Source organism: Balearica regulorum, chromosome 1, assembly GCF_011004875.1.
Source record: "Balearica regulorum gibbericeps isolate bBalReg1 chromosome 1, bBalReg1.pri, whole genome shotgun sequence".
Classification (NCBI taxonomy): Eukaryota; Metazoa; Chordata; class Aves; order Gruiformes; family Gruidae; genus Balearica; species Balearica regulorum.
This window is the reverse complement of record NC_046184.1, coordinates 53,962,557-53,976,873: the sequence shown is the minus strand read 5'-3', so window position 1 is coordinate 53,976,873 and position 14,317 is coordinate 53,962,557. Positions and strand designations below refer to the sequence as shown.

Sequence of the window (14,317 nt, the reverse complement as noted above, 5' to 3'; positions counted from 1 at the left end):
GCTACCCTGCACCTGTGTGACCAGGTGTCCCAGCTGGGTAAGAACATTCTCCATATGGAAGGAGCCACTGCGCTTCTCCAAGTGCTGGGCCCCAGAGAGGCTGATGTTCCCTTGTGCTTGGCCAGCGGGGCAGCCACTGGGACATGCAGCTCTTGCATTGGCTCTGGCTATGACGAACAGGTGCTGTGGTAACCATTAAACATGAGAAGGCCATGTTATAGCTCCCTGGGGTCATTCAGTTGGCACCCAGGATGGGGGGGTGGGGTGGGGTGGCTGTCTGCCCCTGGAATCTAGCCCCATCACAGGCCAGACTTTGGGCTTCAAAGGACTCATGAAACCCCTGAAAGAAGCAGCTCTGAAATAATTTGTCTATAGAGTTAGGCTGATGTTTTGAAGGAAGGCTATTTCACTTCTGAAACATGCTCTTAAACCTTCCTATAATGTATTCTCCACATCCACCTCACTGAAAAACACTCCAGAAAAGAATGTGACACTCATGCAGAAAAGAAGAAAGAAACTGTTTTTATTTTGGGACACTGAAGTCTTGTTACAGCATCTAGCTGCATTCCCCCTGACTGGCTTTGCCTGCACAAGGATGGATTTTAATGGGGTAGGGCACCAGATACAGACCAGGAGACCATCACGGGAGGTAAGTAACCATTTACAATGAGTCAGAGCACATGGCAAGTGTAACTCAGATAGGGATTTTCCAGGGACCAGTCCGCCCTGCCAGGTGATCTTGTTTCCTAGAAAAGGCACTTCTGGGAGCGGAGTTGGTACAGGAGAGATGGAGGCAGCAGGAGGAAGTACTGGGAGAGATGGAGGGAGATGCTTCCCAATTTAACCCAATATTTGTCATGTTGGGGCGGTGGTGAGAACGGTTGGGTTATTTTCAGTGTATCAGAAGAAGCAGCAAAGGCCACCTGCAGGCCTGTGCATCGACTGAGGCTGGCACAGAGCCCCGGCGCCCATGGGAAGGGCTGCCAGAGCTGTGGCTGGCCGCGGTGGCAGGAAGGAGCAGCGTGGTGGGCATGGCCCACCTGGAGACTGGTGCAAGAGGCAAGGGGATGGGAAGGGGGAAGGCAAACTGGGTGAACTCATTCTGTCCATTCCTTCTTGATGGACAGGTTCCACTCCCAAGTGAGATGGTCGTGCTTGTCGTCATCCGTGAAGAAGGACTTGTTGTGATAGGTGCCTCGAGCCAGCATACCCTTAGGAGCCTCCTCGATGGGCGTCAGGAACTCATACTCCTCTGGCCGTGGCCCATAGCTGCCAACCATGAATGTGGCTTTGTCCACTAGGAGAAAACAATCCACAAAGGATGAGCCCCTCACATGAAGAATGCTAAATCACAGAAGAAGCCACAAGCATGAGCACAGATCACAGACAGAAAGGAGATAGTAGGGAGAGAAAGGGATGGTCTGTGTCAGCAAGGGGATCACAAACAGTGGAAAAAGCAGGTTACTGAAGCACAAGGACAGCTGGAAGGATAAATGGATGGACGGGCAGATGGACAGGCAACTCAGTCTGTACCCTCTCACATGTATGCACTGGTGGAAGGGAGTGGGTACACCCAGCATATGGCTCAAGATCTCTCTTATCTCCTGCTACTTCTCTTTTCTGGCGAGAAGACACCATTTACATGTGCTAAATGGGACGCTGGAGCCTTAGAGGTGGTTGCATGCAAAAATGCACATGGGATGCGTGTGTGCAAAATGGGGCTTTCCTCTGCCTTGTCCAGGCAGAGCAGCACTACATAAAGAGGACAGGTCATGGGCAAACACAGGGCTCCACAGACAGTGGGAAGCTTTGTAGAGCAGCTCTGAATTTTACCAAGTGCATCTAGAAGAGCTTTCGGTGGGGGGGCGGGGCTGAGCCACTCTACAGGGGACGGGGGGCGGGGGAGGTAAAGAGCTCTGTATGGAAAGGAAATCTGTGGCAAAGCACTGTCTGAACAGTGTCTCTGGGGACTTTGCTGCTACAGTCAGTGGTGTACTGCACAGATACCAGAGCTGGCTCGTATTGAGTTCACACAGGAACAAGAAACAGTTGGCCTGGGTGATGCAGAGTGCAGGCTAATACACTCTGCTGAGAAGTGTCGTCTCCTCTGTGGTGGCATGGGGTGGGGGGGCCTCAGGGCCAAGGGAGGCTCTGTCCTGGCCCAGAGCTGCAGGAACACTTCTTTGAGCAGAGGGAACATGGTGGTAGGAGCACTGGTGTGCAGAGCACAAAGCTCTCTTACTCACCCTTCACCCCTGTCCGGTAGGTGTGCTGCACGTATTTCAGTCCCGACACAATGTCCCTGTTTACCTGCAAGGAGTGACCAGAAGGAAGTGTCAAGGGAAGGGTTTTGTTTCTGTATCTGCTGGTTTTCTCCCTCCTTAGACTCATACCCATCTCGGCTCCCTATACCACTGCTCTCAAAGGCTCAGCGCAGGACACATTGTGGGCAGTCCTAACATGACTTCTCCATAGGCACCTGGGGACCTACAGCATCCTCTGTGCATCTCCTGCACATCCCCATCCTTTCCCCAACTTTGACGCTGACTGGAGCATATCAGTCAGCTTCACAAGATGGGCTGATGAGGACAAAGAAAAGTGAAGCAGGGAGTTCCCGGTTAATAATTTCCATATTGAAAACCAGACATGGGTGGCTAGAGTCATCCCTCCAGCACAAACGGGTGGGCAAGATTAGCTGAGCACTCCCAGCTGCCCTCAAAGCTCTGTGGAGAGCTGCCAAGTTTCTCCTCAAGAGACAGAGGGGCACAGTTTTGCTCATAATCTTCCCTCAAATCTCCCTTGGATAGATTGGATGTATCCCTTGTTGTCCCCCTCCAGCATACACTGCTTCCCCGCAGCACTACTCAATCTGGAAACAAGACGGGCAGATCCTTTTACATCCCAGGGGAGAATTCACATGGTGCCATCTCTTACCACTCTTGGGACTGAGGGAGGGAGTTAGAATAACTTGTCTGGTTCCAGGCATCTCCTGTCAACAGGGCTCAGATACAGATGGAAATATTTCATAGCACAAAGGAGAGCAGGAGCTGTCTCTGGGGACAAAGTCATCTCTGAGAGTGAGCGAGCCTCAGAGAAGAAGGGAAGTCTTTCCTACAGAACTGACAACATTAACACTTTCCCTCCTCTGTTTCAGGAGAACTATCCTCCATCCCTTTTTGCCTTCTCTGCCAAAGCCAGCTTTGTCTGCAGCAAACATGTGGAGATGATCACTGGATGATACACTGCAGTGTGGCTGAGTTTCATTTTCAGCTGGAAACAGAAAAAATGGCTGACATACCGGTTAATGGGAGAGGGGGAGAAATGAGCCCGTTTGGGTATATCATGACCTAGAAAAACTCAGATATCATCAGCCGAATGCTACAATATTACATCTATTTATGCATACATGAAGCCCAGCAATACAGTACCAGTAGTACTTCATGGAAAGCCATTATCTCTTCTCCCTGTCTATTCCCATTTTGTGTGAATTAAAGATTTTCTCATGGCTAAAAAGCCAAGCCAAACTCAGCCAAAACTACCCATCTGGCTTCCAAATCACATGTTGTTCACCATTGTGAGTGGACAGAAAGCAACTTCTTCCAAGGGGCGAGCAAGCAGAAACAATTCCCTGGAAAGACCTGGTCCCTTGTTGGGTAGAACAACACTTGAAGCTAGCGGAGCTTTACAAGGTCCCAGCTTTTGGGCAGGCATACTGCCCGTCTCTAGTTATCTGATAGACTGCCAGTGACTGGCCTCAGCAACTGATGAGAAGCAACAGGAAGGAAAACAACTCACTCTGAAGTGGATCTTAACTCTGTATTCCACTCCTTCCTTTAATACAAAGGTCTCTTTCTTGAGTGCTTCAAGGTCACCTATAAGGAGAGGATCAAGCCATTAGCTAGAGGTGTCACAGCAAGAAGAGACCACATGTGGTGGGATGGGGCTGGGATTGGTGTTGGAGGTGAGCATCCCTTCAAAAGATGGCACACCTGCAAAATGAGTATATGGAGGTCTGTATAAGGAGTTGCACTCTGAGAGCACATACACAGAGACGCCTGAGTGTACGTATGTGCCTGTGTCCGCATCTATGAAGATAATGCCTAAACAAACACAGGTCTGGGCACATATACACAAATATATTCATGCACAGACTCATCGTTGGGCATCTGAAGGAGCGTGTACATGCTTCACCCATGCGCATCCCCAGGCTGGGGTGAGTGGAGCATGCTTGGCAGCTCCCGCCCAGCTTGCAAGGCTGCCTGGGCTCTGCAGAGCTCTACATGGTTTTGGTTGAACAGGAAGCCTCTCTGCTCCTCCAGGCCCAGCTTCCTCTCTCTGCAGAAAAGCCCATATAAGGTGAAGCCTGGTTCTCTCCCCATGTCCCCAGGAGCCGGAACTGCAGTATTGCTTGATTCTGAAGTTTCAAAACAGCCCGTTACCCGAACGCATGCACATCCCTTGTGCTCATGAGGTCTCATTGAAAGGAAGTAAGAGAAGGCAGGAGAAACACAGGAGATACTAGAGCAGTCTAGATGAAGAAAGAGACCCTGACGTTTTTCCTCTGTTACATCTATTTTTCTTTTTCATACATGTATGCCTTAAAATAAGAAACAAGGTTAAGATGCCCTCAGAGTTCTTCTAAAACCCACTGTAGCAAGCTGAGGACAAACTTCCTTTCAATTTGAAGCATACCAGGGGCTTTGCTTGTTCCCCTTCATGCCCAAAGACAGTGTCTGTGCCCACCTGTAAGGTCCATGGTGATCGGTCCTGGAGCAGAGTCACATACCAGGGTGAGTCGAGTGACCACCACGTTGGGAGCTGTTGGGTCTGCAGGTAGGAAAGTCGGGGGAAGCTATCAGCTTGCAAAATTAAATGCAGGGGGAGGGGAACGACACTGAAGAAACAGGGTTGCTTTCCCACACAGAAACTGTACTTCAGGAAACACCCAGTAATGCCAGGCTTCTCTTAGCACAATAGGACCATGCATCTACCCCAGTCCTTCAACATGGATCCCTCTAGCCTCCACCCCAATACCTAGAGGAGGTCTTTCCACTACAGAAGACTCCCCTCTTAAGATCTTTCTGAGCAGCAAGGCTCCTTTCAGCACAGGCTGGTCCCCTCATGTTTCTAACCCCTCAGGAATCCTCCAAGGCCCGCACACCTCCCACCACAAGTCCCCTTCTGATGCCAGTATTCCTTAGTAACTTTACACCTAATGCTCAGAGCATCTTCCCCGCTTCCTTTACATGCATCTCTCCACCTGCCCATCCCCAGTACTCCAGCAGAAGCAGTGCATGTGCCTGGTTAAACAAGCTCCCTCTTTTTTGAGGCCACCTTGCCCCATCCCCACAGCACACTGTTGCGATGCATCTCCCCAGTCCTTGCTATCAGCATGCCCCAGCCTACCTACTACCACAGGTCCATCTCCCAGCAGGGACTTCTTGTACTTAGCGAGGCTTTCATCGTCCTTGTCCAACTCTTGCAGCTCCTGCAGTGTTTTCTGAGGAGGAGGTTTGTAGTTGAGTTTCCCATCTAGCTCATCATCATCTTCCTCCACATGAGGTTCTTGGGTCTTCTCAGTCATGGTCACTTGGTCTGGGTAACAGAGGAGGGGACAGTCAATGGGATTGCTCCGCAGGGGGGTAGCGTCCCTGGGGACAGTCGGTCTGGGCACAGTGTGGTTCAGTCCCCTGGGCAGGCAGACCCCTGCCCAGTGCTGAACGCAGCAGGATCGTTACAGGCAAATGGCGACAGTGATCAGCTGCAATCCCGACACTGCCGTGCTGATATTCTGGCTCGAACACAATCCCCCTCTGCCCCCGCTCCTCTCCCTGCAGGCACCATGCGCACACGCAGACCTACACCATTCTTCCCTCCCGGGGAGGAGGTGCGGGAGCAGAGGCTGAAACCAGAGTGATTTACAGCCACTCTGCAGCGCGGTTGCTGGCCAGCAACCCTGCAATTACAAGCCACCATACAAGGTTTCAGCACTTGCCAGCTATCTTGCACAAAGAGCCACTGCCACACACAGACACGAATAAAGCCAAGGCCAGAGGTTTAATTCACACTCTCATAATGGGTTAAGAGCCACGATCAGGCAGCATTTCATACAAAGACCAAATACCTGACAGCAATCCCTTATATTAGCAAGTTAGCTGAAGCCCTCAAGGAAACGCACCCGCTACAGTCTATCTGCTGACATTCTCAGTCCTTGCTCCCAGGAACAGCTCACTTGACGCACCGATCAGGTCTCCTTCCCGCTGAGGAAGGAAGCACGACGGTGACCGCATCCAGCCTGGCTGCACAGCGGCGCTGCGTACCTGCGCTGCATCAGTGGAGCCTCTCGGAGAGGAGAGGCAGGACAGCTGGAGCCCACAGCCATGCAGCGAGCACGGCTGGGACATGCACTGCTGAACACAGGAGGACAGCAAAGCTGCTTGGGTGGCATCCCAAATGGGAGCTGGAGCAGGGAGAGATCAACTGATGGGCAGCCAAGGTGAAGGGCAGGGAACAGGGAACATGAAACAAAGGCAGCAGAGGTGAGCAGTGCTGTGCCAGGTCCCCCTTAGCTGCCTGCCCTGCGGAGCCAGCCGCGTGGTCCTAGCCACCTTCCCACTCTTCAGAGAAAGGCTGAAAAACAGAGCAGTGTCCTAGTGCATCGGTGGTTGTTGCAAATGGCCAAGCCATTCCTTGTCGTTTGGCAGCAAGGGGATTTGGTTGAGTTACACAGATCATTCCATTCACTGCAGCTTATCCTTATAATAACTCCTTCTCTGAGGCTGTTCCTGCTAAAAATTCCCCTTTTGCCTGCTTATTTACAGTTTTCCCAGTAAGCCCTTTATCCTTCTCTGCAGCTGTGGCCTTAACATTTGCCCCTGCTCCCAAAAGTTAAATTGGGAGCTAGTGGGATACTTCTCATTCATTAAAACAGAAAGGAAATAAAAAAAAAATATATATGCAACAGTTCAGGGTGAATCAGCAAGTGGAATCAGGCAGCAATGAGTAATATGCATAACCCCCAGTGCAATTCCAGTGGGGGAAAAAAAAAAAATCAAGGAGTGGTATATTGGCATGTTACAAAGGGACAGACAGAGAAGGACCAAGCAGCACAGGAACAAGAAGACTCAGTGTGGCACGCGAATGGGCAACAGCCCTGATGCAAGACTACTTTGCAATGGCATTTTGTGGTGAGTCAGGAACTAGTGCAGAGCAAGCAGCCGGGAAATAAAAGGGAATCCCAACTCAAACGGACAGGAGGAAAGGAAGCACATCCCAGCACCTGAATAACCTTGGCTGAGTTCATGCCCAGCCCTAGGTGTGAAGGACCTACATACCATGGGAAAGGCCTTTGAGCTTGTCCTCATGAGGAAGGAAACCAGAAGCTCCCTCATGAAAACAATTGCTCATGCCCTACTGCTCTGCAGCCCCAACACAACCACCTTACAAAGCCTTGAGATCCCCTCAGTGCCATCCCACGCTCAGCACAGGAAAAGGACATGATGAGCTGTGGCAGCCACCGCCAGGTCTTGCCTTCCACTTGGGCTCCAGCTGCAGATCTGAGTCACTTCCCCTCTCCTGAGCTCTCTCACGATACCAGGCTGCATCTGCCACAACTATAACCACAGAGCAGAGCCGTCTGCCTGCCCTTCTCCTCCATGCCGGGGGGGGTGTGTGGTTTATCACAGGAGAGGGAGAGAGCCAGGCGATGGAGAGAACGATTTCTGGCCACACGCAGAGAAAAGGCAGAGAGCCAGGGCTAGACCAGCTGGTTGTTCCCCATCCCTCAGACCTTCCCTTTTCATCACGCATGCTGCAGAGACCTTCCCTGCCAACCCAGGGGGTGGCTCACTTGAGGGGAGATGCTTTTAGGCTCTGAAAACCTCCCAGAGAGGTGGACAGGCAGCCTGCTATGCCAACAGCAAGAGCTCACTGGGGAACACCACCAGCCAGGCTGTCTGGACTGAACAACCCCCGGCTCACACACGTCTCAGGATGGCACCAGTCAGACCCAATTATGGCATTTCTCCCCAAGTTGTGAACCTGACCCTGCCTTCCTGCCAAATTCCCAGGCAGGAGGTGACCAAGAGGAAAGCTCACATCTCAGCTGCCCTGCCTCTTAATCGCTCCAGCTCTGGGACTGGTCCCCTCTGCAAGCTGAGATACGCTGCTGGGCTCAGGCACCAGCACTTGCCCAGAGCGAGCATGCTGGTACCCAACTGTTGGGGTCCCTGGGCTCCTGTATCGCTGTCCAGGCCAAGGGCTGCGCTAAGATGGAGACCCCCATGGCCTCAGGACACAAGCCTCATTAAAAATGAGGCTATTAAGGCTATAAATGCTCTATGCAAGGGGAATTTTAGATGATTTGTACCCTGCCCTGCCACATTTTTCTTCCTTTCCTGCAGCCCCAACCCACAGTCGCGCATCACCTGCACCTCTGAGGCCTGCCAAGTACTCACAAACCAGAGGGCAGACGAGCAGGGGGCAGTGCTAGGGACCCCCTGCCAGAGAGAGAGAGATGGCTGCAGGAGGCAAAGGAGGAATCATGTCCTGCCGAGGGAGGCAAAGGTTGTCTCAGCAGGGCTTTGCCTGTTGTCAGGGGTGGGTGGGTGCCCTCACACCTGCAGTAGGAGGGGGCAGGAGTCATGGTGGATGGTGGGCACCTCCTTGCCCACCCCACGTGCTGCCACCAGGCACAAAGAGCGATGTCACAGGGTCATGATGTTATTCACCCTCCCTCTGTGCATCAAATTCACCCCCCTAAACCACCCCCGATCGGGGGTTTATCTCCAGGAAGCGGGTTTGGCAGGGAGGAAGCAATTTTCTGCGATGGGGGAGAAACACACCGGCCCCACCAACGCCCCCGTCCCTGGCTTCCCCCATCCCACACACACCCCCCCCCCGGGGTGCGACAACAGAAGAGGAGCCCATTGCCCAGCCATCCCCAGGGACCGCCGGGTACCACTCCGCAGGGATACACCCGCCGTCACCCCTCGGGGGCCCTCCCGTCACCCCGGGGGCGCGGGGGCTGCCTCCTCTTCCTCTGCCCCTCCACCCCATCACAGCGCGGATCCCAACTTCCCCCTCGGATGCGGGCAGGGCCCTGCCCGTTTCCCCGGGCAAGGCTGGGTAACGGAGCCAGCCGCCGGGAACAAAGGCGCAAAGTTGCGCGGCGCCGGGGGAGAGCGAGGCGGGGGTAAACCCGCTCCTCTCCCCCCTGCCCGGGTCCCCCCGTCCTCCCCTCGCCTGGGCTCGTACTCACCGGCTGAGCGGCGCCTGCGACCGGGATCCTCCTCCGCTCTCAGCGCTCAGCTTCGAGCTTTGGCAGTTGGAGCAGGAAGGAAGTTGGTGAAGACAGAAAAAAAAAAAAAAAAAAAACCAACACTCACACGCAAAAAAAAAAAAAAAAAAAAAAAAGCGGCCGCCGCCACCACCAGCCCACTCGCAGAGGAAGCCCTGCGCGGTCCCGCATGCTGCAGCGCTCCGCCGGCTGCCCGTCCCGCTTTGTCTGCGCGCCCGCCCGCCCCGCGCTGCGCTCTTTTTGCGCAGAGGTGCGCAATGCTTTGTCTGCGGGGCTGAGCCCGGGCAGGGACGCGGGAGTGCTCCCGGTGCGCGGCATCAGGCTCTCGGAGCGTGCTGCTGTGCCTGCCTGCCGGGGTCTTTGTTTTTCAGCCCCAGCTTTTATTTGGTTGTTTGGGTTTTTTTTCCTGGTGTAATTACGGTCGATTTCAAAAGCTGGCTCTGATTTATACCGATTAAAATAAGTGGAGAATCGGGTTGAATGCATTTCTGCATACGTGAGGGGACTGAGGGGGAGCAAACGAGGGTCATTGCAGATGAACCCCATTTTTCGTGGTTAACACGTGCTACCTGATGCACTTAATCAGCTAATTGTTCCCAACTCCCAGCCATTTTCATACAAGCAGTTTCAAAGATCAGCTACCTCAGGAAGAACAAGCTCTCATTTCCCAGGGATGCGCAAATGATCAGAGAGATTTTACACCACTTCCTCTCTGAAATATCAGCAGATTTTTTTATTTTCCACTCACAGAGTGCCCACTTAGTTCTTCAGTCACATAAATTCTTCACACACACAATCTCCAGTGCAGAATTTAAGAACAAATTAGATCATTGGTTTGCAACCAACAAATCTGGATCTGAAATGACTGATGGACTGCTCTTAATGCATTTGCAGAAGCAAAATAAGCAAAGCAAATCTATTGTCAATGGGCTTAAATTCACTGTCCCGGATCCACATGTCCATTAAAAAAATGTTTATCGTAGACAAATTTTTAAAGGTTGCAAACAACTGAGTAAGAGGGCTCTCCTTCAGGGATGGACAGATCTCAGAAGAGGGGGACTGATTTTCCCAATCTACCGTTGCTTTCATTTAGGCTATGGGTGACACTTTAATTCTGACCTCATGCATTTCAAGGGACAAACAGAGCATAATATCTGACTGGCAGTGGATTTCCATTTAGCAGGGGCTGTAGCCTCAGAAACATTTTAAGCCTCCATGAATTAGCTTCACCACCAAGAGAAATTATTTTATTCTCTGCCGCTCTTTTTCACTCCTACGCTAACCCTCCCTGGGAGCCAGCACAAGAGAACTGAGCTGAGTACAGCACTGAGCTGAGTTTAAAATGTACCTGACAAAAATATGTAAGCAAATGCATAAGTATATACCGGTGAGTTTTAAACCCAGATAGGTTTCCTGATCCTTGTTCACCATGGCCAAATGTGACTAAACCCTTGCACTAGCTCAAGGGAAGGGACTGTGTGGAATAGGGATGGGGAAAGAACAGAGCAAATTCTTTCAATAACAGTGGCACGTTATGGTGGCTCAAAATTGTTCATGTGAACAGTCCTGGCCTGGGAAAGGTGTGAAGAGTTGAACGTGTTAACCATGGAGAGCTTTGAGGAAAGGGTCTTGTTAAGCAGCCCCCGCATCTTGTCTATCAAGTTCTTGTCTTGGTTCCCGTGTTGTCTGGACTCTCTGATTTCAGTAGACTTCCTAATCTGTACCGGGAGAACAGAACACCCTTTTGGCTGGAAGGGTGTGTGGGTTGAGATTACTCTTCACTCATGGCTTGGCTTGAGATTTACTTGGTTTTAGTGGCTGTGTACAGAGTGCAATAATAACTCTAGCATTATTATGATAATTTTTGCTGGGGGGTGGTTGGGTTTAGCTTTGTCTCTTTTTTTTTTTTTTTTTTTAGTTGGAGATAAATACCAGACTGCCTGCGCCTTCGTGTAGCTATTTGCACACTATTTCTAAACGTGTGTGAACATGCATCAAGACCAGTATATCCACAAATGTGCATAGAGGTATAGGGATGTATAGCTGTGTGCAACCATAGGTATGTACACTCAGTCTATATTGGCATGTCTGCCTAGCATGCAGGAGAAACAGATTTTACTCCTAGATTAGAAATTAGCCAATATGTAATCACAGGCAAATCACGTCATTGCTGTGTGCTTCATCTTCCTATTGGTAAGAGGGGCAAGAAGGAGCTGCAGACGTTGGATATGCACCATGCTGAGCAGATGGGAGCTTAGCAGCCAGGCATCATCTTTTGGCTCAGCATATCCAACATCCCGCTGGGGAACCACGTCACTGATCTGCTGGAAGAAAGGTAGGTTTTGAACGGCGTTGGAGCCTAACATCACTAAAAGCAAATCCCTACAACCAAGTATTTCATCTCTGACAAACTGATGGCATGCAATGAAGATCATCTCTTTGCAGACATTGTCCAACCCCAGCCAATTCTTATGTCTGTGACAGAAGGAAGCAAGGACAACAGCTAGAGTGTACCTACTTTATTGCAAAAGAAATGATAATATTTCAAATGTGTTCTTAGCTGGAAAATAATATTTTCTACTTAAAATATTATTAAGTCTTATTTACTTTGGCCCAACTGATCACAGTTGGTTGTACAGATAGTTGACCACTTTAATATGTGCAATCAACCACTAGTGTCTAAACTTATTTCAAGTAAATAGCCAAAAGCTTATGCAAATTTTTAAATGCATATCCTTCAACTACACAGCCTTTACTCTCAACAGTCATATACCTTCTGTAGCACCTTATTGGACCCAGCAAATCTTGAGATATCTTAAAAAGTGTAAGATTAAAAAAATTGAGCATTGCATTTTTTTTTCCATTTGGGTTTGGATTGCTGCCATAAGCTGTCCAGAATTTCTGGATTTGAATTTTTTAGATGGGTGGTACATCGCTGCTGTATGCTGCTAAATGTCATCTCCACATTCTGCAGAAGGAGAGGCTACATTTGAGGAAAATAACTATTTTATGGCCTTTAGAAGCGACTAATTCAGGAAACCATCACCTGTTAGAATCCTTTACTTTCACCTACTCTTTAATTCCAAAACTTGCTAATTTGTAGCTGAAATTTCCCAGGCTGGAAGCTCGGTGGGGGGGGAAAGGAGGAAGAGGAATAATGAGAGATTTTAGTCTGGGCAGGGAATCTATATTTGTAATTATAAGAGTCCCAACAGTGTAATATTTTTTTTCTACTGCTCTTGTAAAGTGGTTTGAGTTGGAGTTACTTATTTGCATTTGCACTGAACTCAGTACATAGTATTACTAACTCACATTACTCTCTAATGAATAATGTTGCCGAATCCCGTCACTGTCATGAGCTTTGCCTCCTCCTCAAGGTTTTTGCAATCTCTGGGAAGACTGCAGGTGATACACTGGGAAGACACCCTCGTGGTGCAGCAAATTCATGGCAACAGCTGCTGCAAGGTAAGTGTCAGTTTTGGCTGTGGGTGTCCCCCAGGTGGATGTCTCCAGGTGGTGTACCTCCCTACGTTCAGAGATCATTTCTCCTCCAGAGATGAGAAGAGGTAATCTGGACCTGAGGCAGTCATGAGGTGATAAGCATGGGGGAAGGTGACAGGTCAGAGAGCTCGGACACAAGGCCTTTACCTGCCATATGAGGGTGCATCCACTGCATCATGAGGTGCCACCCAACTCCTTGGTACACCCAGCACTGCCTCCTCCGCCTCCCAGTTAAGCGGGATAAACGCGGATGCTGCCTGTGAGGCACGAATTGATTGCTCATGAATAAAATGCAGGCACCAGGTGTCCCAGGATTTGCTTTAAAAAGCAGTATCCTAAGGTTGCTCCTGTTGTGCCCAGCACACATGGTGCCCATCTTCTTCCTGCTCGGTGCCACTCACCCCTCCTAAAGCGCTGCAAGGGAGTGTGTAAGCTGACAGAGTGGGAAGCGAGGAAAGGGATGGGAGCTAGACATGGTGCCGGGCAAGGAAGCCAATATTCAGCATAGAGAGCTAGGAAGGAGAAGACACTTTGGGATGCAGCCACAGAACCCCTGGTGAGGATTTAGCGGGGTTTCCCACCCCCCCCAATCCCACGGCAATCCCTTCAAACCACTTAGCCACAGGACTTGAGGGCTTTCAGCTGGGCGAGGAGCTGACCCTCAGAAAACGTGACTGGGTGCTCCATCTCTCCAGCTCCTCCAGAAGAGATTTCCTTGAAAGATGGAGAGAAGATTGGAGATTTAATACTTGTCTAAGCAGCTTTCAGGCCGGTTAACGTGCTAATCCCATAACCCCCATCTCCAGCCTGAAGGTGCGCAAAGACTTCACATGTCACTTCTGGATGACTTGACTCTGCTGGGGGAGCGAGGGAAACAGCAAGACAGAGAAAGAAAAAGGATTTGGTTGGGGATGAGAGAGTAAAGGCAAAATAGAGCCAGTTTCCTCCAGAGGCTAGCCTGAGAAAGGCTGAGGATGGACAGAGCAGCCCACTAAAGGAGAGGGAGAGCTAAGCGAGTGGAAGGATGAGAGTGAAAGGACAGGGCTGGGTGGGGGGAAAAAGGTCCCTGCCACCATGGAGCGGGGTTTTCTTCTCTGCACCCACTGTGCTACAGAGCCCAGCATGGAGGAAAGCAGCTTTTGCCCTCCATCCCTCTCAGTGGATGTCATGGCATCTTGCAGGGGGTGGTGTCCTAGTGAAGTCACCCACCGGAGCTGGATTTGAAAGAGGACTGGATTATTTTAGGACCTCTCAGAAAACAGGTGGTTATGTAAGGTCAAATCTCAGCAAGTGTAATCAAATCTCAGCCCTAAGCTGATCACCAGGCAGGGTGTTAGGAGATATTTATCCAAGCACTCCTCTTTGCGTGGTGACTTTCCTCCAAGACAGCCAGAGCTGAAGCTGGGACTAAATTAGGAGGAGAGCTGTGCCATCCTCTCCTCCTCTGCTGGCCTTAGAAAATCTCCCTCGCCTTGCTGAGCTAAACACTCCTCTCGACAGAGACTTTGATTTTATACT

At 50.6% G+C, this 14,317-nt stretch overlaps 1 protein-coding gene across 1 annotated transcript; it reads right to left on the bottom strand.

Annotated features, from left to right (window-relative positions):
• Positions 1–506: 506 nt before the first annotated feature.
• On the bottom strand, positions 507–9,421 carry ARHGDIB (Rho GDP dissociation inhibitor beta). Its single transcript, XM_075749985.1, has 6 exons — positions 9,260–9,421; positions 5,407–5,595; positions 4,744–4,827; positions 3,796–3,872; positions 2,247–2,310; positions 507–1,297 (listed from the first exon to the last, which is right to left on the bottom strand). Exons 2-6 carry the CDS (start codon positions 5,582–5,584, stop codon positions 1,098–1,100), a joined length of 603 nt encoding a protein of 200 aa, XP_075606100.1. The 5' UTR covers positions 5,585–5,595; positions 9,260–9,421; the 3' UTR covers positions 507–1,097.
• Between the last annotated feature and the right edge of the window lie 4,896 nt (positions 9,422–14,317).

Excerpts from the sequence above, each read along its gene's own strand:
- ARHGDIB (XM_075749985.1), bottom strand. The coding sequence starts at position 5,584 with ATGACTGAGAAGACCCAAGAACCTCATGTGGAGGAAGATGATGATGAG. Across the intron at positions 4,828-5,406 it reads AGATGGACCTGTGGTAGTAG|ACCCAACAGCTCCCAACGTG; the intron begins GTAGGCTGGGGC and ends TCCTACCTGCAG. Across the intron at positions 1,298-2,246 it reads CTACCGGACAGGGGTGAAGG|TGGACAAAGCCACATTCATG; the intron begins GTGAGTAAGAGA and ends GTTTTCTCCTAG.